Genomic DNA, 26,198 nt, shown 5'->3' with positions numbered 1-26,198 from the left:
TGGGTATGCCTACGCGCGCATACGTTCTCTGACGGAGATTTTTTTTTGGGGGGGCGAGCCTCTCTGTTGTCTGAAAATCGTTACAGAGGAAGTGCTTAATTTTTCGCTCGTTCTCCCCCTGGCCAGCGCCCGGGTGATTATGGTGCCTTGCGTGATGGCCTTGTCGACTCCCCCGTCATCCCCTGGGCCCAGCACCCGCCGGGAAGTTGGGAGCTCAACGGCTCTTGCTTCATCCCTTTCCTGGCACCAGACGTGGCGAGGTAGTTTTCAGTATTATAGAATTTTTTACGACTGATAAATGCTGATAGTTTTGTCGAAAAATAATGCTGAAAGTATCAAGTTGTTAATTCCATTTCACCTGCGATGATTCAGAATGTCCTGCCTCCCAGTCGTGATGGCATCTGTACCTCCAGGTCATTCTAGGCGATGGTTGTACTGCGTGTTTGCTCTGCGCTATCAAGGTGGTCCTAATCTCAACGCTGCTCGTGTGTGTTGGAAGGTACTTGTGTTCACCATGAGTGTTCACATCTATTTGGTACTTTTTCCTCATCATTTTATGTTCCCTAAAGACTATAGCGCCTTTTCACTTTTGATGGCATCCCTTGACCCTTGAAGGATTGTTTTTATTTAGTATGAATAAGATTACTTTTTTTTCACAGCAGAGGAGACAGTGCAAGGGCGTAAAAAAAAATTTAAAAAATAATAATGAAAAAAAAGCCCGCTACTTACTGCTCCTGAATTATCCTTTGCAACAAACCTGGGATTCAACCGTTGGAATGGCAGTGCACAGTCCATTAAATATGCAGCCTGATTTCGTACGGGCCCCCTATAAGAACAGGCAAACGACCAGCAGTTGCGGGCTTTTTTTTATTAATGTTTGCTTTTTGTGTGCCCTTGAACTGTCTACTTTGCTGTAAAAAAAAAAAAAAAAGTTAGATTTGCCCCAAGTTTCTATGAATACTTTTTTTTTACAATCTATACGATTAAGAAAGTTGCATCGACGGCAACTCTGTGTGACAAATGTGACAACGGTAAAAAAAAGTTGTTAATGCTGGTGTTATTTAAATTTCATTACCGCCATTTTTCAGGTAAATTTCCCGGAAAGACTAACTCAACAGAATTCAATTATAGTTTTATTTTTATTTTGATGGCGAGGATTTCCAAATTTCCAAGGATCAAAGACGACGAAGCGTAACAGTAGACGTAGGGTGAGATAGGGAGAAGGAAGGAAGGAAGGAAGGAAGGAAGGAAGGAAGGGAGGTAAGGGTGGAGTGGAGGGAGGAGGGAAGTGTTCAAGAAGCCTCATCTCGTGGTGTTATTTTCCTCGTGTCACGTTGATGTGCTTTTTTGGGGTGATGAGACAGACTGACATAAATTATAATTGTGACAAGTGTATGCGTTGTGTTATCAAATTGTCAAGCAAACAAATATCTCTGGCACTGTGATCTCAATTTAGAATTAATGTATAGTTTGATATTATGTGTAGCTAAATACTGGCTTCCATTTTGTAAACTCGTACTTTTCTCATGTATCAGTTAGTGCATGGCTGTATAGTGGCGCTGAGCCGCTGTGTGGACCAACGATTTTGTTTGGCTGCATGACAGAAAAATCGTTTGTGTCGAGATGGAGGGAACGTTTGGATGGACGAACGCCGTAAAGGAAAGGAAGATGGACGTAAATTGAATCTGGGTTTATCAGTTTCTTGGCCATTGAGCTTCTGATGAGTTAGGACGTTTCCTTCTCCCAGGGGACGCGAGGAGGGCGGCGGGGTCTCGCCTGCCACGGCTCACTTTCTCAAGATTTCCAGAGGCACCCATTAACTGACACCCACGTGGAAAGAGATGAACCGCTGAATAACCTGCACGTGAACAACATAAACACTCCACCTAAATATTCCTAATTAGCAGTGCGGTATAAGTTTTTAAAGCAATATCCTCACGGTCCATTTGCAGCTATCTAGACTGTGTTAGAAGCTTTGTGCCCCCGATCCTTTGGTGTTTGGTTAACTTTTTTTAACCCGTCCGCTGCGATTGGCACGGATTTGGCTTTCACTGGTAGCCTGGTAAACTTATAATCCTGCAGGTCTTTCTCTGCCTCTGTGGTGGATTGTGGAGTGTTCCCATGTGGTATTGGTATGCTGGATATTCCCTTCCAAGGTGAATGACTACATTTTTCTTCATTGAATTGTAGCAGCCACCTTTTGCTTCGTTCCTGTAGCTTGGTGATGTCTTCTTGTAGGAAATCCGCAGTCAAGGGGTTAAAGAGAGTGGAGACTCCAGTAATATGTAGCCACTCGGGGCTTCAACGTCACCTGAACTTTGAAGGAACTTGGTAAAGATCACTCACCACGGCATCACTCTGACACTTGGCACTATTAAAGGTGTGTACGCACGCTGATCATTATTGCATTAAGGTGAATATATTTTTACCATAGTAATAGGAAGAAATAGATGGTGTCAAAATGCCTTTCAAGTCGCGAACTGCTCCATTTTTCTCAAGTGCTGGGGAGGAGTAAGTGCAATATCCCGTCTCGAGGAAGTATAACGCGTCTTTACAAGTTATTTTATACACAATATTTAATTCCAGATAGTGTAAAGTTGGCCGGGAGAAAAATTAACGGCGTGGAAGGTAATTTCGGTGAGCTGAGGTCATGTGCGGGAGGAGTTACTGAGCCTCATACACCACGCCTTACACGACCCGCCTCGCCAGGGCAGCAGAGGCGCCACAGGATTGGGCCGGGACGGGTCGGGCTGTTTTGGGCCGTCCGTCCCTGCATGTTCACCCACCTCCCCACTCCGCTATAAAAGAATGTATGCCAGAGATTATAAAATGAGCGTGAGGATGTTAAAGGAAGGAATTTGAGGACATAATGGGCAATATTTTTAAACATATTGGCGTCCTAGCACACATATTCGACAAGACTTTCATAAGAGTTGCAGGCATTTCCATGAGTAGTTTTATGACCTTGGTGATAGTGTGACCCTTCAACTGTACCATGATCCTAAAACAAAGTACTCATTAATTTAAAACGACTGACCTCTTTTTAGTCCTTTCGAAATAGCTGGCGTGAGAGGCGGAAGGGTCTGATAAATATCCCCTAATGTGTTTGTAAAAAGAAAGATGAGGGAGAAAGTATTTTTAATCGCCTTCTCACTTCAATAAAGACAAAAATAAATGGTGTAAGATAATATTAGGGCAGTGAACGAGAGATAATTAAAAGTGGGTATTCGTGACTGTAATTAAAGCAGGCATGTGTGGGTTGGAGGGAGTTAAGGGAAGAGTAATGCGAGGTGACAAACAGATCGTGCTGGAAGAGAGAAGGTGGCAGAAACGACAAGCCAAAAAGTATATAACAAGACGCATTAAGTTTCGTCCAAGAAATAATGGATTCACTGCTTAACTGAATATATGATGAGAGAGAGAGAGAGAGAGAGAGAGAGAGAGAGGGAGAGGGAGAGGGAGAGAGGGAGGGGGGGGAAGGGGGCGCATGATATATTACCGGTCAGTTGAGGCTCCTTACACACGTCCCTCCTCTCCCCACTCCACCCTTACCTCCCTTCCTTCCTTCCTTCCCTCCTTCTCCCTATCTCTCCTCCCCCTTTCCTCCATCCCTGCCTCGCACCCTAACGCCCATCCAGTTTATTATCGGTGTTATCGGCCGCGGGAAGGCAAGTTAGCCATTAGCGATTGATCAAGGTATAGGGTGTGTTAAGGACATTTCCCCAGAGTCTTATCTTCTAGGCCCTGAGTGGAGGCAGAGGGAAAGAGAAATATTAAGAGAGAGAGAGAGAGAGAGAGAGAGAGAGAGAGAGAGAGAGAGAGAGAGAGAGAGAGAGAGAGAGAGAGAGAGAGAGAGAGAGAGAGAGAGAGAGAGAGAGAGAGAGAGAGAGAGAGAGAGAGAGAGTAGTAGTAGTAGTAGTAATTTATTTTATTGACCACAACAATTACAGTGAACATAAGCAAAGTAAAACAAATAAAATGGTCCAGTTAAAATTAACCCAATACATACATATAAAAAGGGGTAAACCTTACCAGAGAAAAAAAATCCATAGGAAAGATTATTCAAGCAGCATGAGCAATCATTGAAAATATAAGTAAATAAATCATACTGCATACGAGAAGCCGTAAACTAGAGAAACACAATATTTTAAAAACCCACAAGTTGAATTAACGTACACTTTCCCAACAACACATTATCTTATCTACCAATCGATCCGTAAAATCATCAGAAAACAAAATGACGACACACAAACTGTTGATCAGAATGATAAAAAATATTTAAAATTCCATACAATCCTTAATTGTTATTAAAGACCTAATATAAGGACCAACACCTTATAAAAAATACATATATAAAAAGCTCGAATTTGAATAAACATCCATAAGGTTTATAAAACAAATATAGCAGAAACGTTATTGAAACTACCTTAAAACACATAAAAATCACGTTACGATTTTTAGTAAGTCCAATATCTTGTATATTATACAGCATCTTTCAGCATTACCGTAATTATCTGAGAACAAATCCGAAATATTAGAAAAGTTTTGTGTCTCTCAGATGCTGAGTGAAGGGGCAATGCTGTGTTGCGTGTTCCTCAGTTTGAATTTGACCACCGCAGGCACAAAGTCTCTCTTCTGGAGGCAGCCTCCCCCGACCCCTTCTGTTCCACCTTCCCATTTCCACTGCCAGGGAATGTGAGGAGACGCGGAACCTCGTGAACGCGACACGGTGGTGTTCATTAATATGCGACTTTGTCTCGTACACAGAGTGAACAGAGAGGTTGGGGCTTATTTCTTTATATGTTCTACGCCTTGAAGACGTCGAAATGGAGATGTTTCAATTTAATTCCCTAACTCCTTCATTAATGTCATCAGTTACAGTGTGCAACAACTTATGAATATGGTTTCTAGTTTGGTGCTGGTTACCGCTGGCAATTTCAAAAACAAGTACTAACGGGTCGCCCTCCATGCCTTGTCTTTGTCTCCTCATTTTCGAGAAGTAGTTTATCTGTCTGCTCCTAGCTAATGAGTGTTAAGGGGCATATACAGTCTCCATGTAGCACACATCATTGCACGTAGTTAACTTTACTTTCATTAGACTTTTTAGTGACCAGTTGTAAAATTTTCCTTTCGGCCTCAGGTCCGCGTTCAGCCACGACTCACAGCCGAATAGACATATAGACAGACACACAAACGGTGGCGGAGACGGTGCCTGAGTGGTTAGCGTGCCGGTGCCGCGTCCAAGAGAACACTGGTTCGAGTCCTGCCCGCCGCCACAGCTGGGATTTTTTTTATTCTCAGCCGATTGGACTACGACTACCCACATGCTGTCCTGAAGACCACCTATTAACCTTGACTCTAAATTCTCTCTAAAGAGAGGCTCATTGATGAGCTCCGGGGGGGCAGCATGAGACAAGCAAGATGGCGCCATGATAAACACTTGCCTGCGCCATAACGGGGTGGGCTAACCATCAGGCCCCAAAAAGTAAGCCTACTGGCGCAATAGGACGAAACGTAAACGAAACGAAAGGGAGAGAGACAGACAGAGACTAACTTAGAGACAGAGACGGGCACAGAGAGAGAGAGAGAGAGAGAGAGAGAGAGAGAGAGAGAGAGAGAGAGAGAGAGAGAGAGAGAGAGAGAGAGAGAGAGAGAGAAGAGAGAGAGAGAGAGAGAGAGAGAGGAGTAATGGTCGGCGAAAAACACTCCACCGTCATCCTCATTTCGTCCCTTGTCTCTTTCCAGGTTCTTTTATTTTCCTTTGCCTTTTTGTCTTGTCCTCTCTTCCTACTCTCCTCGCCGTGTCAAGTTTCTTCCATTTGTCCCTCGTAATGTTCATCGTTAGAAAGTTTCCTTCGTCTTTTTTTTTGTGAGCGGGTATTTTTGTATTTTTATTTTGCTTTTGTTCTTTTGTCCTTTTTTCCCTTTCTTTTTCATTCTTCGCTTTATTTTTTTTTTTAACTTCAAGGTACTATTTTCCTTGCCCTTTTTGGCTTTCTTTTTTTTTTGTCTTTCTTAGTTTCATTTTTAACGCAATTATTATTTTCTTCCTGCTGTTTCTCCTTTTCTTTATTACTTTCTTTGTATGTTTGCTGCTTCCTCTCATAAAAGCATCCATCTAATCATTCATTCATTTATTATTTTTCTATGTCATTTATTGTTCATTCACTTTATTTATTTTTCTCCCACTAAGTCCACCCCGACGCACACACACACACACACACACACACACACACACACACACACACACACACACACACACACACACACACACACACACTTTCTGGACGGAGTGACCAGCTATTGAGTCGAGTGAAAATGTGAAGGACTGTGAGTCATTGCAAAGGGACCTGGATAGAGTTTGGGAGTGGAGTGGTACATGGCAGATGGAGTTCAACCTTGGGAAATGTAAAAAAATGGAGTTTGTTAGGAGTGGTAGATGTGAATATGATTAGTATAAGATGAGAAGTGAGATAATAGGCAGAGGAGTGGAGGAAAATGATTTGGGAGTGACTGTCTCAGAGAACATGTCACCGGACAAACTCATCAACAGGATGAGATGATGAAAAAAATAATAGTTACAATGATAAGGCAAAGGTTGGAGTATGCAGCAGTGGTCTGGTCTCCTCACGAAAAGAACATAACCGGAAGCTGTAAAGAGTTCAGAGAGTAGCAACTAAGATGGTACCGGAACTTCGAGAGCGGACTTATGAGGAGAGACTCAATAGCATGGGGCTCACAACACTGGAGAGAAGAAGAGAAAGAGGAGACCTGATAGCGGTGTACAGGGCGGCGAACGGAGTGGAGTATTTGGACAGAGAGGACCTGTGTGTATGGAACGAGAGAGACGGGAGAGAACATGGAAAGAAGTTGAGGGCGACCACGTGTAGGAGAGATGTGAAAAAGTTTAGCTTCCCAAACAGAAGCATTGAGCTGTGGAATAGACTGGAGGAGGAGGTGGTTTGTGCAAGAAACATTCATGATTTTAAGGAAAAGTTGGATAAGAGTGGATATGGAGACGGGACTGCGCGAGAATAGCTCTCTTCCCGTATCTCACAACTAGGTAAACATGCACACACACACACACACACACACACAACAATGCCCTGGAATATTTCAGTGGCCGCAAGCATATGTTAGAATCGTTATTAAAAGGAAAGATATAATAAGAAAATAACTAAGGTTGACTTTAATAAATGATCAGATGTTAAGTAAGAAACACAGTTAAGTAAGTAATCTCCGCTAAAACACTGAAACACTCCCCGCTGGCCGCCACAACACTGTGGGCACTGACGCAGCGGCAACACGCGACACTGGCGTCAACACCTTAGCAACTTTTGGCCGGGGAAGCCCCTGCCGCAGAAGCCGCTCCTCGGGGTCGCCGCCGCCTGCGGGCCCTCAGGAGCTGCCGCTGTCGCTCGATCGCTGCCAGACGGTTCTTGATCTTGGCCTGGACGGCTCGCACCTCAGCGGGCGGCCCCCTGATGGTGACACTGCTGGACTCCGTGTCGATGGCGGGCGGAACGGAGACCCTCACGCCGGGGTGCTGCTGCTGCAGCTTTATGAGCTCCTCGCCCCCGGGGCCCACCACGAGACGACGCCTGTTGGGCGCCACGTCCAGCACCGCCGTGGTCACGGCCTCCTGGCGCCGAAGCGCGGCCTCGCGGATTTGAGCCTCAATGGCCTGGAGGCGCGCGGCGACTTCCCGCGACGCGGCGTCCGCCTGGCTCTTTGGGCCCCTGAAGATCACGTGGGTGTCGGGGTCCTTCGGCAGCGGCACTGCCACGTGCACGCCAGGGTAGTCCCGCCGCAACTGCCGGACCGTGTCCCCTCGCTGGCCGATGACGTACCTGCGTCTGGCCGGCGGCACCGGCAGCCGCACCGTCACCACGTCCTCCTGCCAGGACTGCCGCACGCTGTGGAGGGGCGGGCTGGGCGGGGCTGCCTTGGGCTGGGCCGCTACAGGCTTCTTTTTCGTCTGCGTGACCTGCTTCACCGTAACATTCTGCTTCACTGCTTTGGTCTTTTTCTCATCAGCAGGAGTCACTGTCTTTCCCTTGACCTCAGCCTTTGGCACCGCCTTTCCTTTGGTCTCTGCCTTTGGCACCGCCTTTCCCTTGACCTCAGCCTTTGGCACCGCCTTTCCTTTGGTCTCATCCTTTGGCACCGCCTTTCCTTTGGTCTCTGCCTTTGGCACCGCCTTTCCCTTGACCTCAGCCTTTGGCACCGCCTTTCCTTTGGTCTCATCCTTTGGCTCCGCCTTCTCCTTGACGTCAGTCTTGGCATCCGTTTTGTGTTCGTCTTTGACATGTGCGTCACCAGATGCCTTCAGCACATGGGCGGGGTCAAGGTTCTTGCGCTTCCTTTTCCTTTTCTTTTTCGTGACCGTCTGCCCCTTGATGGGCGACGCCTCCGTCGGGAGCGTGCTTCTCTGTGGCTCTTGGCCCGCGAGACCCTCGGGCTCCTCGCTCACCACTTTGTCCTGCACAAAGTCGCCAGGAACTGGCGGCACTTCGGCCGCTTCTTCTGTTTTATCGGCGGCCTTGTTATCCGCATCATTATCTGTTCTTTCTACCTCCGTGTTCTCTTCGCCACTGCTTTCTTCCTTCACTTCCTCATACTCCGCATTCTCTGCAGCGATCAACACATTCATATCCTCAGGATCTTGCTCCTCCACACACTCCACACAGTCGTCTGCAGCAGGGGGTAAATCTGTAGGTGTAGCCTCTGCGCCTACAGATTCATCATCTTCCGTTGCCTTTCTCTCCTCCTCCTTCACCATCAACTCCTCCACATACTCTGCTGGGGTTGCCCAGCATTCCTCTTCATTGATCTCTTCAACAACTGCTGTCGCTGCAGTCAACGTTTCCTCCTTTACACTCACATCGGCTGCCGGGGTTGCCCAATCTTCCACCAATGCCTCGCAGGCATCGCCTTCAGGGGCATCATCAAAACAGTCGATGCTTGGGCTCTCCTGTTGCCCACGAACTCCCATCACTGAGCGGCGGACGAGGCGACGCGCGGCCACTAGGCCCAGAGGCACCACCAGCGCCAGGATGACGCCCCAGCACAGGCGGGCCCCGAAAGCCTCGTGGTCGTGCTCGGCCTCGACCACCCGCTCCTCCAGGCAGGCAAGGAGCCGCCCTGCCTGGCGGGGCTGCAGCAGCAGCCGCCACCAGTAGGCCGACGCCTCGCCCGGCACCAGCCCGCAGGCCTCCAGGGGGTCCAGAGGGGGGTTAGGGCGCAGGGGGCCCAGCCACCCTTGGCGGGCCAGCATCTCCCGCGCCCGCCACAGGTTGGTGGCGTGGAGGCCCTTGTCCTCCCACGCCTGCACCACCTCGCACGCCCGCGAGGCGGTGGTCGCGGCCTTCCACGCCGCGCCGCCGAGCAGGGCAACAAGGCCCAGCACGGCGCCCATGAGAGTGCTCTTCAGGATGGCCTTCACTGTGATGTAGAGTTCCATTTCAATGTGAAGGTGTGTATTTCAAAGGTAACCTTTGAATTGTAAAAGTACGAAAAGACGCTGCAAGGACCTTAGGGGAGAAAGGGGATGGTAACTTTGAGGGGGTTGGGGAACACACACACACACACACACACACACACACACACACACACACACACACACACACACACACACAGCTCGGGGACCTCATTAAGTCGGCACTCTCACAATTAAGTCACACTTTTGAGAAACACTCGGCTCGGCCCCGCGGTCTCATGAGCACTCTTTGTCCTTGAAGCAAACTCGAATTTTCTCTTTTTCTCTCTTTGCTTTACATACTTGAGAAAATACAGACTCAAACCCTCATCCGGCAGTGTAGGCAGTAGGTTTATTTTCTCTCTCTCTCTCTCTCTCTCTCTCTCTCTCTCTCTCTCTCTCTCTCTCTCTCTCTCTCTCTCTCTCTCTCTCTCTCTCTCTCTCAGTAGCATGTTTCTTTAATTCTACTTCTACTACCATCATTGTTCTTCCTAATCGTTCACCTCTCCCTTGTATATGGTTAACGGAAAACACGGACACGAGTAACCCCTCCACCGACGTAACCACTCGCTTCACTCTCAATACGCTGCTGCCTCTACTGACTGACGTACTCATCATCCCCACAAATGCTTACCAAAAAAAGTATCCGTGAAACAAAAATTGATACTCCTCCTTTCTTCGCGCGCTCCCCAAAGTCGTTTTTTCTTCTTTCCCTTGATGAAGCTATACGCATCCGCCAATCAGTTCACCCTCGGCCGAAAGCAATCACCGACGGATGGACAGAGGAACTCGGGGCCGCGTTACCGTACTTTGTTGCGCTAGGCTGAGGCGACTGATACCGGGCTGCTGCGATGGTGCTGGTGTCAATGGCTGTCGATGGCGGAAGGACTCGACCGAATGGGATGAAAGGAAGGGAAGGTTATGTTGATGGAAAGAAACTGGCCTGTAAGAAGGGAAGGAGGGAAGGAAGGAAGGGAGGAAAGAAGGAAAGACTGAAAGGAAGAAGGAAGGAAAGAAGAAAGGAAGAGGGAAATAATCTGTCTTTGGAGGCCGTCAGTGGAGGAAGGAAGGAGGGAATGAAGGGAGGGGGGAAGGAAGGAAAGAAGAAAGGAAGGAAGGGAGGAAAGAAGGAAAGACTGAAAGGAAGAAGGAAGGAAAGGAGAAAGGAAGAGGGAAATAATCTGTCTTTGGAGGCCGTCAGTGGAGGAAGGAAGGAGGGAATGAAGGGAGGGCGGAAGGAAGGAAAGAAGGAAGGGAGGAAAGAAGGAAAGATTGAAAGGAAGAAGGAAGGAAAGAAGAAAGGAAAAGGGAAATAATCTGTCTTTGGAGGCCGTCAGTGGAGGAAGGAAGGAGGGAATGAAGGGAGGGCGGAAGGAAGGAAGGAAGGGAGGGAGGAAAGAAGGAAAGACTGAAAGGAAGAAGGAAGGAAAGAAGAAAGGAAGAGGGAAATAATCTGTCTTTGGAGGCCGTCAATGGAGGAAGGAAGGAGGGAATGAAGGGAGGGCGGAAGGAAGAAAGGAAGGGAGGGAGAAAAGAAGGAAAGATTGAAAGGAAGAAGGAAGGAAAGAAGAAAGGAAAAGGGAAATAATCTGTCTTTGGAGGCCGTCAGTGGAGGAAGGAAGGAGGGAATAAAGGAAGGAAGGAAGGAAAGAAGAAAGGAAAGAGGTGTTGAATGTCCAGCGTGTCTCATATTCTCAAACATCTCAAGACTCACACTCCCAATATGATAAGACTTTCGTAGCTGAAGTGGGCATTTTCATGGGTTGTCCTGTGAGTCTAGTGATATTGCTAAAAGGCTTCTACACCTTGAATGTGAAAGAAAAAAGTATCATGAAAACTGAAATAACATCTTTTGTGGCCATTGGAAAGACTTGCTGTGAGAGCCGAAATTGTCTGAGGATCCTCGTGTTGTGAAGCGGGTCGGAGATGGAGGGAAGGAAGGAGAAGAAAGAAGGTTATTGTGTTGGAAAAAGCTGGACACGAGCGACAGTGCGGTGGGCAGGGAAGGCTGTATAAGTGAAAGAAAGGTGACAGGAAGGAAGGATTAGTGGAGGGAAGTGGTTTTTGAGACGTGGTTGGGTGGATGGAGAGAAGAACGGGAGAGGAAGACGGTTATAATGTTAGAGGAAACTGGCCACGATGGGGAAAAGTGACAGAAAAGCTTGCAGAAGTGGAGAGAAGCTAACAGGAAGGGAGGAATGAAGGATATATATAGTTTTGGAGGGAAGTGGGAGATTGACGGAGGAATAGAAAAGTAGAGAAAAAAATGGAGTGACAGAGAAGCTTGCAGAAGTGGAGAGAAGCTAACAGGAAGGGAGGAATGCAGGATGTAAATAGTTTTGGAGGGAAGTGGGAGATTGACGGAGGAATGTAAAAGTAGAGAAAAAGGAATCTGGCCACGGGAAAGGAAGAGAGGGCAAAGAGGTCAAAGATAAGTGAAGGGAGAGAGAGAGAGAGAGAGAGAGAGAGAGAGAGAGAGAGAGAGAGAGAGAGAGAGAGAGAGAGAGAGAGAGAGAGAGAGAGAGAGAGAGAGAGAGAGAGAGAGAGAGAAAATAGGGGAGGGGAGGAATTGAGAGAAACGACTGGAGGATGCAGGGACAGAGGGGGAGGGACCATATTGCTGAAGGAAACTCACCACCAGAAGGAGGGGAGGATTGGGGCTAAAGGCTTTGAAGGGTGAAGGGTGAAGGGGAGCTGAGAGGGAGGAAGAAACGGAAGAAGGAAATGACGGTTATGGGTGAAGGAAGGCTGCTGGGGAGATAAGAGAAGAATAATGGTCTGCATAGGAAGAGGAAATGGGAGCAGGCGGGAGAAGACGAATGGAGGAGGGAAGCGTTACTCTGTCTGAGGGAGGATGAGACGGTGGCTGTTAAGGAAGGGGCGGCGGCTGTCAAGGAAGGGGCGGTGGATGTCAAGGAAAGGGCCGTGGCTGTCAGTGGCGGAAGGACTCGACCGAATGGGGTGAAAGGAAGGGAAGGTTATGTTGATGGGAAGAAACCGGCCTGTGAGAAGGAAGGAGGGAAGGAAGGAAGGGAGGAAAGAAGGAAAGATGGAAAGGAAGAAGGTAGGAAAGAAGAAAGGAAGAGGGAAATAATCTGTCTTTGGAGGCCGTCAGTGGAGGAATGAAGGAGGGAATGAAGGGAGGGCGGAAGGAAGGAAGGAAGGAAGGGAGGAAAGAAGGAAAGATGGAAAGGAAGAAGGCAGGAAAGAAGAAAGGAAAAGGGAAATAATCTGTCTTTGGAGGCCGTCAGTGGAGGAATGAAGGAGGGAATGAAGGGAGGGCGGAAGGAAGGAAGGAAGGAAAGAAGAAAGAAATGAGGGAGATATGTCAATGGAGCAAAGAAAGTGGAAGGCTATCAGTGGAAGAAGGGTGGAGGAAAGGAGTTGATGATGAAGCTGTCAGTGGAGAAAGGATGAAGGGAGGAAAGGGGTGAGGATATCCGTGAATGAAGGAAGAGGGGATGGGAGGAGGGAGGAGGGTCATTAAAGAAGGGAGTAATCCTAAAATATGGCAGAAAAAAAAATTAAGGTAGGGTCGGGGACGGGTGAAGAAAGAAGGGATTTTCTCTGTGCTCGGGAGTTATCTGCTTTGAAGGAGTCTCGATTCCCGACTCCAAATTGGTGTTCATGAGGCCGCTCCGTGAACTCAACGTTAACTCCTACTTTTCAACGTATCGGGAGGCTTCATGGTGCAGTGGTTAGCACACTCGGCTCACAACCGAGAGAGCCCGGGTTCGATTCCCGGGCGGAGTGGAAAAATTTAGGCAGCTTTTCCGATACCCTACGCCCCTGTCCACACAGCAGAGAATGGGTACCAGGTATTAATCGGGGGTTGTGTCCCGTCTCCTGTGATATATTCCCTTCTCCTATAATTCCTTCCCTTTCTGTCTCTCTCCGGTATATGACCACAGATGTTGCGCCGACTAAACGAAACTTTCAACGTATCTCGAGCAACAACCGCTGAAAAAGTCGGACAGGAAAATAAAGTATTCCGTACCGTTACATATACAGTTTGTTCATGTTTTTTTTCTTTCTCTATTTTACATACCAAAGCATTTTTCGTGAATATGTATAGGGTAGTGACTCCACTCATTCGCCCTCCCACGAACTCCGCTAATGTGAAGAAACTCGAAGTATTTTCACATTTTCCGTTTACATGTCAGCGCCGTGTACAGTGTAGGCACAGGCGACGCTGACGACTCACTCAGCCCACATCGCTCCTACTGTCCCAAGTGTTGCTTAATTTGAGTTTTTGTTCTGTATTTTCCTAAGTTTGGCCTAAGACAAGCGAAAACAAAAGCCAGCGAAATTTCTTTGCGCCGAGGCAACATATTTTATGCATTCGTATTGATGCAGGCTTTTCAGAGAGAGCTCTTCTCCCTTTGACGTGCAGAAAAGTAGGTCTGCTGCAGCGTAGTTCTCGGCGTCGTGGAAAGCGTGTTTTCCACCCGCTAAGATTGGTTCCGCACACGTTGCGGAGCGGTTGGCAAAAACCTTAATCCTTCCGATAACTCATAATCGATTTTTTGTTGTATAACCTCGAAAGCTCTGTGGTTAGAATGACTCTCAGTGGCGACGAGTGTACCTCATGCTCACACGATACTGACGAGAGGAGCAAAGTCAGGAGCCGCAGACATAGTTTTGATACGAACATTAATACATAATCTTTTCGATGAGTCACCTTAATTGACACTATCGCTAGCTATCGTATAGAATAGCAGTATATTACAGCTATTGTAAGCCATCTTGTGTATATTAGTAAGCATATTGTAAAATAAAATCAGTAAAGCAACATCAATAACACAGTTCTTTATCTAAATTTTGAAGCTATATAATGTTTAAGTTTAGTTTCTTCACAAAATATCAAAGCTGCCAAGTCACTGGCTTGGGGATTGGATTGAGTGTTCAGCAACGGTCTGGTCCAGACCTCTGGGTCTTGGCGACCCCTCACGAGCCCTGCCCCTTCAGGTGCAGGGCTCCACAAATATTGGTGACTGTGCTCACCATTCACAGCGATTGCACAACATTCTGTGAGCGGACTAGGGGAGGACGAGATTGACGCAGAACTGATAACTGGAGGGCATTCTGGACAACCAATTGTAATAGAAGTATGAAGAATTGAACGGAAGCAAGTGGAATTCGGGCAACAAACACACAAACACAGTGACGTACTGTGGAGACGTTTGTTACATACGTAGAGGACCAACAATGGTGGCGGATGGGACTGGGCATAACCCCGAGTGGTCCACACCATTGGCGCAGTCATGGATGTTCTTTGAAAACCACAGCACCCAGACAGGGACGATACTATACACAGTTGTTGAAGGTCGGGGAGACAGCCTTTGCAACGGCCTCTACCACTACACTACTTCACTACTGCTGCTACTATTACTTTACTACAACCTACTACTACTACTATACTATAACTATTTACACTACTACTACTACTACTACTACTACTACTACTACTATAACTGTTGTGTGCTTTTGTAGTTGATGCTTTTGGCGCTGCTGTTATCATGATAGAGAAGTGTAGAAAAATCATTAAAGTCTATTCTTTGAAAATGTCTACACATTTTTTTTTCTTCAAATTTCATAATCATTTATATTTTCTTTATTGACAGTAGGCGTCCGTCATTTATCTTTTCTTTCTCGACAGTAGAGGTCTGAAGGATGGGGCTGATGAAAAAGACTTTTTCTGTCCTTACGAAAATTACTATTACTTTCAAGACGTAACGATCAGCACAATAGACAAGGGGCGAGATTATCGGCGTTTACGAGATTCTAAGCCAACAGGCATGTAACTTACAAGGTCCGGCCAACTCGAGCTACCGCCTAATTCTCAAAGGAGTTCGTGGGAAGGGCGGGAAGAGGGTGTAGGAACTTAAGTTTATTGTTGCTTTAAATTATTGTTACATTAAATACTTATATTTCTTTAATTCTTTTGCTCAATGTTCTCTCATTCTTTGTTCAGGCTCACTTTGTTTGTGTTACTCAAGTTGTTCTTTCACATTCTAAACAGCACGTATTAAAACTCCATTGCAAGAAGCATCGGCAGTAATCAGGCGGTGTCTGGGGGGTGTGTGGCGAAAAGTTTTGCCAATGTAACGGCGCCTCACACACACAGCTCTCCGCTATTCATAAGTCATTATAATACATGGATATCCTCCTTTGACATATATTCTTCCTACATTCCTACCGTGAAACACTAATTATGGCGCATTTCGTGTAAATCTGAGACTGCACGTCTAACAAATTCTTGCAAGCCACACGTAAGTATCAGGTCGGCGCCTTGTAAATTTGGTGACGGGCCTTACAACGCTGTAGGCAAAGCATGCAGCGTCCATAAAGACCAATCCGCTTCCTGTTTGTTACCTCTACTTTCTTAATTCCATGACTTTTCCTATTCTTGCTTTTTCTCCTCCTCCTCCTTCTCCTCCTCCTCCTCCTCTTCCTCTTCCTCTTCCTCTTCCTCACTCCGAACTCTTCACGCTACAATCTAACCCGCAAACAAGAAACAACGGTAAAACAATTCAAGCCAGGCGATGATTTACGGACATCGGCAGTAGTTATTTTTCAAACAGATTCGTCCGTCATTGGAGCAACCTTCCTGCAGAAGTGGTTAGTGCGGAAACAACCAACTTTAAAAATTGCATTGACCGTCACTTTGCTGCGTCGGGAGTGAACTAAACGTATCCACGAGTACGTTCAGTAGTGCTTTAATCCTTCCCGCAAGCCACTCCTGTGGCTGACGGACTGATAAAATATCTAAAAGCAGGCAGCCTCGCAATGAGCCAATAGGCTTTCTGCTGCTTGGCCGTCCGTGTTTCCATGTTTCTTCCTCCTCCTGCTTCTCCTCCCCCCCTCCCAATCCCCGTCCCCTTCTCCTCTGTTTAATATCAGCCTCATAACCGCGCAATATCCGCCTTTAAAACCTCGTTCATGATCATCAAGTCAGCCTCTCTCTCAAATGTAGTTTTTCCAGCTTTCTCGCGACTTCTCTTCATGCCTCGTTTCCTCCTTGCCTCCATCCCGTCATTTCTCCTGCAACCCCCACTCCAAACATACCACCACCTCTTCCTCCTGCCCATCTTTTTCCTCCTCCTCTTTCCCCTCCTGCTTCTCCTTCACTCAGTGCCCCCGCGACCGTCCCATTGGTTAGGAATCTCTCCTCGACGCGTCACGTCATTTTCGTCTCCCACCAAAAACTAGAGATTTCCCAGGACCAACGTGAGGGATATTGAGGGAATAAAATAAAGAAAGAAAGATAAAGGGATAAGGTGGAGAGACGGGTGGCAAGGCAGAAGGACTGTAGGTGAAATCAATGGACTGATGGAGGAAATAAATTTTTGTGAAAGAGGAAGCTATGTTGTGCGGCGTTCAGAACGGCTTTGATATTTTTTTTTTTTTTTTTTTACTGGGGAACGATTATTTCTTCTAAAGTGTCAGGATTGTCACGGGTACAGATCATTCATTCATTTGCTGTTTACGTTGATTATCTATATTTTCCATTCATATAATTTACGTAATCTTCTATATTTCCTTTTTATACGATTTTATGTAGCTTGGCTGCTGTGTGCCGTATCTTCCACCAATAAACCTACCACTACAATCTCACCACAAGATTTCCAGTAAGCACTTTTTTTTTGTATTTCTGTTCGCCAGTCCTCGTTAGTGTCTCCAGGGGCCAGTCAGTCACATGACGCGCCTGACCTGCCCACGCGAGCCCACACCAAGGGCCGTATTTTAAAACATTTCGTCGCCCAAGTTCACATATTTGACAAGGCTTTCGTATGGGTTAGGGCATTTCCAGGAGTAGTTTTATGACCCTGGTGGTAGTTTGACCCTTCCCCAGTAGCATGAGCCTAAAGAAACACTCATGAGAACCCGACTGACACCTTCTTTGACCTTTAGAAAGAGTTGATGTGAGAAGTGAATGTGTCTTATAATACCACCCTTGCAAGCCTCGCGCGCCTGGCTCACGTACGCTCGGCGGCAGGCAGGCCAGCGGCACCAGTGGCCCTTGGGACACAGGCTGCGCAGGAAATTCTCCAGCAAAACTTTAAAGATTTTATTTCTGTTCCACACTTGGGGAAATCTTCTCTAATACCTGTGCCCAGCTGTCTATCTGTAGTTATATACCTATTTTTGTTTATCCTAGTCTGTCAGTTTTTATCTACCTGTCTGTCTATATTTCTGTCTATCTATATATCTATTCATCTGTAACTATCTATCTGACTGTCGGTATGTCTGTTTATATATATTCTAGAATGAAAATGAATCTTCGTAAGTCAGACAAGTGTTGCCATTAATTAAGGTCATGCTGCAGCCTCGCGTCGTTTCATGTCGTTATGATTAATTCTAAAGGCCCAAGGCATTTGTTGCTGCGTCATTAAGATGTCTGGCGTTTCACATGTTAAAGAATACCAAATGGCATACCTCTTGAAATTATAGTTTGATATTATATTATATATATATGTTTCTTTTCTTTTGATTTTTATTTGATTCTTATTTCATATTTCCCTTTATTTAGACTATTTTAGAGAGGTGTCTCAGTCAACGCTTATTTTTACAGCTTCAGCTCAAAGACTGATGTTATTAAAGAGGTTATCGTATATATTTCTTAGGGATGGCGTCGTCTGCATAAATCTTTAAGGGTTTATTTGGATTTATTTTATTTTATTTATTTATTCATTTATTTATTTACAGCCTAGGAGGCAGCTCAAGGGCAACAAAAAGAGAGTGTTGAAAAAAAAAACACTAATAGCTGCTCCCGCAAAAGAGAACAGTCAAGAGTGAACAAAAGAAAGGTCAATTTCGGGTCTTGCTACCTTTGCCGGGGGGTTGTTTGGTAGTTGAGCACGCAAGAGACAGGTGCGAATTTCAGATCACTGGTCCCGCCGCCGCAAAACATTTTCTGGACCAAGGCGTGGCCTGTCGAGTGACCGCACGGGTCGCCGAGATGTATCGTGAGCCAAGCACGCCTCAACAGCCAATAAGTAGCCTTTATGAATGTCTTGTGAACGTATTAGCAACACGAATAGGCTGTACTAAGAGGATATACGAGAGAGAGAGAGAGAGAGAGTTGAAGAATGACGAGTGCCGTAATAAGACACAAACGAATACATACTTCATAAAACCATCTACATAATATTGACAGAAGGCAGCAAAATCGTCTCACCCGCCGTAATGTGTCAAATCTCTGTCAACACCTCGGCCCCCGCTCATCCCGCCCTCAAACTCCTGCCATAAGAGAGGTTCGAGTTACGAGCCTCGCCTGACATAAAGAACCAAAGTGATGTGTGTTTTTGGTCCGTGAGCGTCAATATTTCAGGAGTCGAAGGGAAAGAAATGCAGGAAAAATGCATGAAAAAGGAAAAGGAAAGCGAGGAGGGCTGAGAAAACGTTATGCTCTGACAAGGCCATTTTTCACCCACACTCATCAATTTTGGGTCTGTCTGTTTGTTTGCCCGAGTGTATGTACATGTATCCGCGTACGTCTGTCTGTCTGAATGTCTGTATCGGCTTGTCTGTCCGTCTGTCTGTCTTTCTATCTGTCTTCTCTCGTCTCTCTCTTGTTCTCTCTCTTGTTCTCTCTCTCGTTCTCTCTCTCGTTCTCTCTCTCTCTCTCTCTCTCTCTCTCTCTCTCTCTCTCTCTCTCTCTCTCTCTCTCTCTCTCTCTCTCTCTCTCTCTCTCTCTCTCTCTCTCTGCCACAACGGGACATTTTTTTCCATTGACCGCTTTTCTTTCTTTCTTAAATTGTTTCTTTGTCCTCTTTCTCTCTCAGCATCATCGCCACTCCTCTTATTCTATTTCCCTTCTTTTTTTCTCTGTCTATCATTTCCTTTCATTTCCACACATCTACCATAAATCCTCTTCCGCATCTCTTCCGTATCTCCATTTTTGTCGATCTCCAACTCTCACTCTGCATCGTTTCCCGCGTGCATAAATCAGCAGAGGCAGGAAGAAAAATTGGATCTGCCATCACTCCTTCGAGACTTCAGGGGGGAGGAAAGAGAGAAGGCACTTTCCTCTTCTATCCTTCAACGGGGGTCCTGGTGGATTCGGTTATAAGCGCTTCGGTCCCTGTTTCTACTCCCCTAAGCGAGCGGTGCCTAGTCGTATGTTGTGTTGTGGTCCCGGAATAGTCTTTTGAACAATCGACTCTCGGCAGGACGACGAGTTATATGCGTGGAGCTTATCCGGACCGCGCTGTGTGATGTGGGAGCTTTTGTTTTCTTGTTTTCTTCTTCTATTTCTTTCTTTCATATAGTCTTTACTTCTCACTTTCCTTCGTTTTTACTTTGTTTCTTTCGTCTTTTGCCTCTTCCTTTTTTTGCTTCTTTCCTTACGTCTTTCTTTTTTTATTTTATTTTTGTCTTTCTTTACTTCTTTCTCTCTTTGCTTATTACTTTCGCTTTTCATGAGACTCAAATCTTGCTTGTCTGATAACGCCGTGCAGTGTCTACTTTTTTTTTTTTTGCTTCGTTTTTATTTTGTTTCTTCTTTTGCTTCTTCCTCTTTTTCCTCCTTTCTTTGTGTCTTTCTTTCTTTGCTTCTTTCTTTTTTAGTTTGTCTTTGTCTTTCATTACTTCTTTCTCTCCTTGCTTATTACTTTCGCCTTTCATGAGACTCAAATCTTCCTCGTCATGATAACGCCGTGCAGAGTCCTCTAAGTGCCTCCTGTTATGACGCCGTCCCAGACTCACTAAACAACACTTTTCCACGCCACTCCTACTGCACACTATCTTTGCAATACTATATTATCACCATTTTATCCACTTCTTCATCGCCCGCCACAGCACCTCTGCGGCTTTATAGTATCACCATATATCCACTTCCTAGTCCCTATCGTGTCTGCAACTCCGTACCAACATCATATCTTCACTTATATGCCGCTGCAGTATCTCCGCCACTCTGCATCGTCGCCATTTCTCCACCTCATTCCCACAGCAACGTTTTATCATCATTGTTTTTCCAATACTTTATCACCCCTCTCCTCGCGTGTCTAGCATCAGTATTTTCTCTCTACCTTTGCAACTATACTTCTTCACAATTCAACCTAAGCACTTCTCTCCCAGTATTTCTCTTCGCTGTTTCTGAAGCTCTGTGTCACCACTACAATACCATCGCACCAATGCAGAGTGCGGACAAGGTGATCGCGAGACCCACGTTCAAGTCCCCCAGCTACCTGTTCTCCAGCCACCGCCGAAGGGACCTTTTAAATAACTCCAGGAAAAAAACTATTAGATCATGAGCCAAGAGCCAAGCGAGAGATCACGGCTTCACTTTGAATAAATACTTGCCCCCGACGTTAACTGGCTGGAACCGACCACGAGGCACAGTAAAATAAATAACCACAGACTCTCTAGACCTCACAAAAAAAAGCCCCACCACCCCAGACCACTTACTACCATCATTATTCTGCTATACGCCAGATCTATACCTTCTCACTACCACCACCACAACTACCACACCATCCATACCTTACACGAGTAATAAAGCAACACATCAGCACATCTCACAAGCCAGCATCCTCGAGCACGATATTATGGGCCGTATTACTAGACATTTCGTCTCCCAGGTACAATTATTTGACAAGGCTTTCATAGGAGTTTGGAGCAATTCTAGTTGTAGTTTTATAACCCTGGTGGTAGTTTGGCCCTTCTTCAGTACCGTGAACCTAAAGAAACACTCATTAAAACCCGATTGATTGATTGATTGATTGATTGATTGATTGATTGATGTGAGAAGCGAAAGTGTCTTATAATACAGACCTATAATTCACCATCAAAGGGCGCACACAATCCATGCAGCGGGAGACACACCACACCATCACGTAACATTCCACACTGCAGTCACCGCTGGCACGTCACCTCACCACATCGCTGTCGCTCCTCATGTGTGCCCGTGTCACGCCAAGGATGTCGCAGCTCGGCACATGTACCACACCGCCATTACGCCCTCATTACACAAAGAATAATGTATGAATAACTAAACATAATCCAACACGGTTCTTCACATCAACCCCGCACCCGCCACCCACCCAGCAAACGAGCACTACCACCAACGCTCCCTCTCTTACGAACCTCCTGCGCCGGGAGAAGCACTTAACATTAACGAACACGAGCCATCTCAATACACCCATAAAAACAACGCACGATCACCACTACCCACGCACCCTCACATCCAAGCCGCCTTAATAAATCTCTCGCTGACAATCAAAACACAAACCGTATCAACACGCACCCGTCAACACAACACCTGAACAACACCCACACCCCGCGGTCTCCTTTTCAAGCTTCCTTAATAAACATGTCGCACGAACCACGGCGTTGTGACAGCCCGGCGCGGCACGAGGCAGCATCAGCATCACATTAGCGCCACATCCAGACTCCGCGCCACCACATCACCATAATGCAGCTTCTTTCTGGGCTCCTGACAGCGCCTGAGAGCCACCTGTCGGGAGCTTGACGTACTGTGGCGCCGCAGCCTTGCATCGCCCGGGTATTTACGGCGTTGGTGGCAGCGTGCCTCGTCGAGCGTGTTATGCACTTGATGGGGCGTCCTGTGTGTGTGTGGGAGGGGGGGGGCCGCTGTGGGTGTGACTGTGTGGATGGGTGGGTGATGGGTAGGTCTGCGTGCTTGAGTTTGGGTGTCTGTGGGTGCGTGAGAGACGTTAGAATGGTAGTAGTAGTAGTAGTAGTAGTAGTAGTGGTGGTAGTAGTAGTAGTAGTAGTAGTAGTAGTAGTAGTAGTAGTAGTAGTAGTAGTAGTAGTAGTAGTAGTAGTTGTAGTAGTAGTAGAGCAGCAGCAGAGATCTTAGAAACGATTAATAAGATCTTTGGTAGTAGTGGTAATAGTAGCAGTAGTAGTAGTAGTAGAAGTAGTAGTAGGGAAAGGGGGATCTGGACGTAATAGATGACAGGTGATTTAGTGCTTGGTAGTATTAGTGATATGATTGGATGCCACAGTCATTAGCGAACAGAGTTGGGGCTAATGACCTCCAAGCTATGGAGCCCTCCATGATTATGTGTCGGGAAAATAAAGATGGGTGGAGGTATCATTTATGTAGTATATAGTAGTAGTTGTAGTAGTAGTAGTAGTAGCAGTAGTAGTAGTAGTCCACAATGTACAGTGACCAGGGCTACATCATCTAAATCAAATTTTGTATAAATTTATGGGAAAGTGTGTGTGCGTGTTTGTATGCGTTTGTGCGTGCGTGTGTGCGTGCTTGGGCATACGCATGTGCGTGGGTACAAGCGAACGTAAGTGTCAGAAAGATAGTTATGATTGGGATTGAGTGCTTTTGGTAGGCATACTAATGTCATGACTATCAACCTGTCACTCCCTGAAGAGGAAGGACTACAGCAATGTATTCTGGCGCCTCATCAGATACTTGGAAAGATAATAAGTGCACAAAGATGGATGGAGAGGCAGAAAGCGAGCATCAGGGTTGGAGATTTTTTAATGGCATACTAATATGAAATGGACTTCGCATGGTCATATCATGCGTAGAACTAAGACCCGGTGGATAACGAAAGTAACAGAAAGTCAACATAAACATTTTAGAAATTAGGGCATAGGATCAGGTGGAGAGAAGACATTAGAGCATTTGCTTTAGCAGGATGGCTTATGATAACATCAGACAGAGGTGGAGAATGTTGTGAAAGTGGCAGTGGGCCAGTGATACCAGGAGGTGATGATAAACATGATATTGTGTCTTTGATGTAGGGGCTTGGGCTTGATTCTTGTCCTGCCTCACACCCTCCCCATCCCCCTACGCGTCTACCATACCGGTCGGTTGATTAAATAGAAGTAAATTTTTGAAGGTCGTATTTTTAAGTTACTTATCATTCCAAAGCATGTTGGACCCTTGGTGTTCATGTATTTATATAAAGATTAAGATGAACGTGGTTTGCCGTTTGCCTTCAACTTTGTGTACCGCTCTGTGTGCCTTGAATGCGTTGCCATTTCGTCCTTGCTGGATTAAACCAGGGATTAGCGGCGGGCGCAGACCTCAGAATTACTCCAACCCGGCTTACAGAAAGGGGTTCACCTGCATTCGGGATGCTGAATCCACACTTGGGGGAGTGTAATCCACAGATCAAATCCAAGATGTGGCTGGGAGACTCCTACGTCTGTGGCTGAAGCGGATGGTCGCCATTGGTGCTTAGTCAGTTATGGTTAGACTTGTTGAGTGCGCCTTCCCTGCTCTGCCACTTGTGTAACATGCCTTCCGCACCTCCCATCACTACCTTTTACCTTGGCTTTTTAATATAATTGTAAATAATTGTATTGATGAATGGTAATAATAACACACTTTTCATAAATTATGGTGATCTTACTCATTTGCATAATAATGATAATTAAAATTATGATAATTGTGATGATAATGATAATGTTAATATGAAGATATTACCAATAATAATTATTATCATTACTACTACCATTATAATCAATCATTAATATTTTTAATTGTTTTAATTTTATAACTACGATTGTAATTATAATCATTAATAGACAACGTATCAGTATAATGCTGATGATAATTATAATGATATTACCAATAACTATGATGATGATGCTATACTAGTACTAACAGTAGATGTGGTGTTGCATGCATTACTGAGTATTAACTAACATTCCTCGCCACCAATTTCCGTAGAGCTCCTTGTTCACCATAATCAACTTGAACTGTAGAACTCAATAGTTTCCTCGGTGGAGCAGGATTGAGGGCTAAATATTTTATTGCAAGTTCTAACAGTTATCGTGGTATGGGAATGAAGGACAGCCTTTTTCAACAGTCGATTTTTTTTTAAATGTTAGAAAATAAAAATAAGATAAATTGACACAGAATGTTCATATTTTTTTTTTTCTGTTAAGCTTAGTGCACTTCAAAGGCGCTTTCATCGGGTGAAAGTTAAGGGGAGAGCCTGGGGTTGATCTTTTAACGAATATTTTATTAAATACACGAAAAACGTTTTTCTCGCTCAACATGTCGAGATACCATGGTATTCAGGTAGTGAAGTTGATTTTTTTCGAGAATTTATAGAACGGCGTGCCTTTAAGACATTAAAATGCCCCGCAGTATTGCGTCATAGCATGACTCACGCGGTCTACAAAGATCTTGGCGACCCAAGTCTCCTCAAAAGACGTTTGAAGCGTGCTACCCAGAACCCCAATGAATCTTTGCTTTCAAAGGTTTGGATCAGGTGCCGCAAAGTCAAGTTTTCTGGCCTCAAAAGAGTTGAGTTCATAGTGAAACATCCTTTGGATACACAGGTGCTAATATCATCATGCATCTCCTTGGGACTGAACCAAGACTACAGGAATCTCTGCAGTGGATGGACCAGGAAAGAGCCTGACACGAAACACCCAAGAGGAAGACCATGAAAACAGAAAAGAAGGATGAGGCATACCAACCTAGAGAGTTCTGGGATAAAATCTGGCTAGGATAAAATCTGGCTAGGATAAAATCTGGCTACAGTGAGGAAGGTGGCACATTCTGATACCCTCACCCTTGAGTGAATAATAACTTTATGAAGGGGGAACCACATACCTTATCCTGCTCCAGAAAGTAAACAAGGTCTGAACAATCTTTGAAGATTTCATGCCAATCAGACAAATACAAACGGCAGGACACAGATGAAATGGAAAAAAAATCTTTAGGAGCTATTTTTTTAAAAGTTGTTTTTTATACTTAAAAAAAAACACAAAATAGACAATAATTCTAATAGTCTATTGTAAGATATCAATAAAAATTACAACTAATACGCGATTTTTTTGTATTTATAAAGTTTTGAAAAAATGGAAAAGTGATTTTTTTAAATATTTTTTTCGAACATAAAACAAATAATTACAAATTTTATAATTACAAAATGTAGCTATATAAAGAAAGTTAACATGGTATTTTTTCAAGACGATAAACTAAAAACTGAAAGCTGTGAAACAAATAAAAAAAACTGCTTTGCTTAAGTCTGTCCTGTTCTCTCACCCAAATTTCATGAAAGTCACAGAATCTTATAAATGAACAACGACAAACAACACACTAATGTTTCAAATCCATAGGACGTGCCGTTTGCCCAGGAGGGACCCCCCAGGCGCTCCCCTTAGGTCTCTGTATTGTATCATGCAGCCGACCCCGAAACGGTTTATAGATCTGAGATAGAGTTATTTTCTAATAGTGCCAGATTGCATTAGACATTCATTTGATTGTCCGCTATTCATAGATAAGGGCGAAAAAAAGGTTAAATTCGCAAGGAAATCAAGAAACTTTAATTTTGGTCTTAACTTGCAGTTAAGGCCCTGACCGGCCCTGAGTGGCCGCCTATTGCTGGCTGTTCGCCGAGCGTTCTGGCTTCCCTCTTGAGAGGCTCTTTCGAAACTTTTTTATGCTATTTCTTCTTCAATTTGTATTAACGTGAGACTGATACGTGGAGGTGGAGTCTGGGTGCGTCTGAAGGACAGTCACGTATACGTACACATTGATGTGTTGAAAGGGAGGAAGCTCTGAGTCGGCGCATCGATAACGGAGAGCCCTGTTGACCATGGAAGCTTCCTTGCGTCTCAAAGGCGAGGCAGCTTAGCCGTAGCGTGTAGGAGGAGATGATGACGTTACAAGCGAGTGGATGTTGTGGCCAGGAAACTGTGATTGGTGACCTGCCTTGGGCGCGGCAAGGGATAGAAACAGTATTGGTGACTGTGATCAGATAATAAA

At 45.4% G+C, this 26,198-nt stretch overlaps 2 protein-coding genes and 1 long non-coding RNA gene across 6 annotated transcripts in view; 1 reads left to right on the top strand and 2 right to left on the bottom strand.

Annotated features, from left to right (window-relative positions):
- The window catches only part of LOC126985121 (uncharacterized), a 65,854-nt gene extending 62,815 nt beyond the window's left edge, over window positions 1–3,039 (top strand). The window contains exons 3-4 of the long non-coding RNA XR_007738320.1: window positions 2,239–2,380; window positions 2,587–3,039. This is a non-coding gene — a long non-coding RNA (uncharacterized LOC126985121). The remainder of the gene's footprint in view (window positions 1–2,238; window positions 2,381–2,586) is intronic.
- LOC126985120 (zwei Ig domain protein zig-8-like) overlaps window positions 1–26,198 on the bottom strand; it is a 126,510-nt gene that overhangs the window by 63,121 nt on the left and 37,191 nt on the right. The window lies entirely within an intron of this gene.
- On the bottom strand, window positions 7,109–9,742 carry LOC126985117 (vigilin-like). 4 transcript variants are annotated; one of them, XM_050839599.1, is made up of 2 exons: window positions 8,123–9,742; window positions 7,109–8,062 (listed from the first exon to the last, which is right to left on the bottom strand). In XM_050839599.1, the coding sequence occupies exons 1-2, from the start codon at window positions 9,461–9,463 to the stop codon at window positions 7,328–7,330; spliced, it is 2,076 nt and encodes a 691-aa protein (XP_050695556.1). In that variant the 5' UTR covers window positions 9,464–9,742; the 3' UTR covers window positions 7,109–7,327. The 4 variants fall into 4 exon arrangements, with proteins under 4 accessions (XP_050695556.1, XP_050695558.1, XP_050695555.1 ...); XM_050839601.1 differs by having other exon boundaries at window positions 7,115–8,062; window positions 8,213–9,741; XM_050839598.1 differs by having other exon boundaries at window positions 7,116–8,152; window positions 8,213–9,741.

The sequence above is a fragment of the Eriocheir sinensis genome, chromosome 58, assembly GCF_024679095.1.
Source record: "Eriocheir sinensis breed Jianghai 21 chromosome 58, ASM2467909v1, whole genome shotgun sequence".
NCBI lineage: Eukaryota > Metazoa > Arthropoda > Malacostraca > Decapoda > Varunidae > Eriocheir > Eriocheir sinensis.
Note: the sequence above shows the minus strand (reverse complement) of the source record. Positions and strands in the feature narration are given on the sequence as shown.

Bases quoted from the DNA above. Each gene is read 5' to 3' on its own strand.
- LOC126985117 (XM_050839599.1), bottom strand. From the start codon at position 9,463: ATGGAACTCTACATCACAGTGAAGGCCATCCTGAAGAGCACTCTCATG. The intron at 8,063-8,122 runs GTCAAGGGAAAG...CCAAAGGCTGAG, and splicing joins AGGCGGTGCCAAAGGCTGAG to GTCAAGGGAAAGACAGTGAC.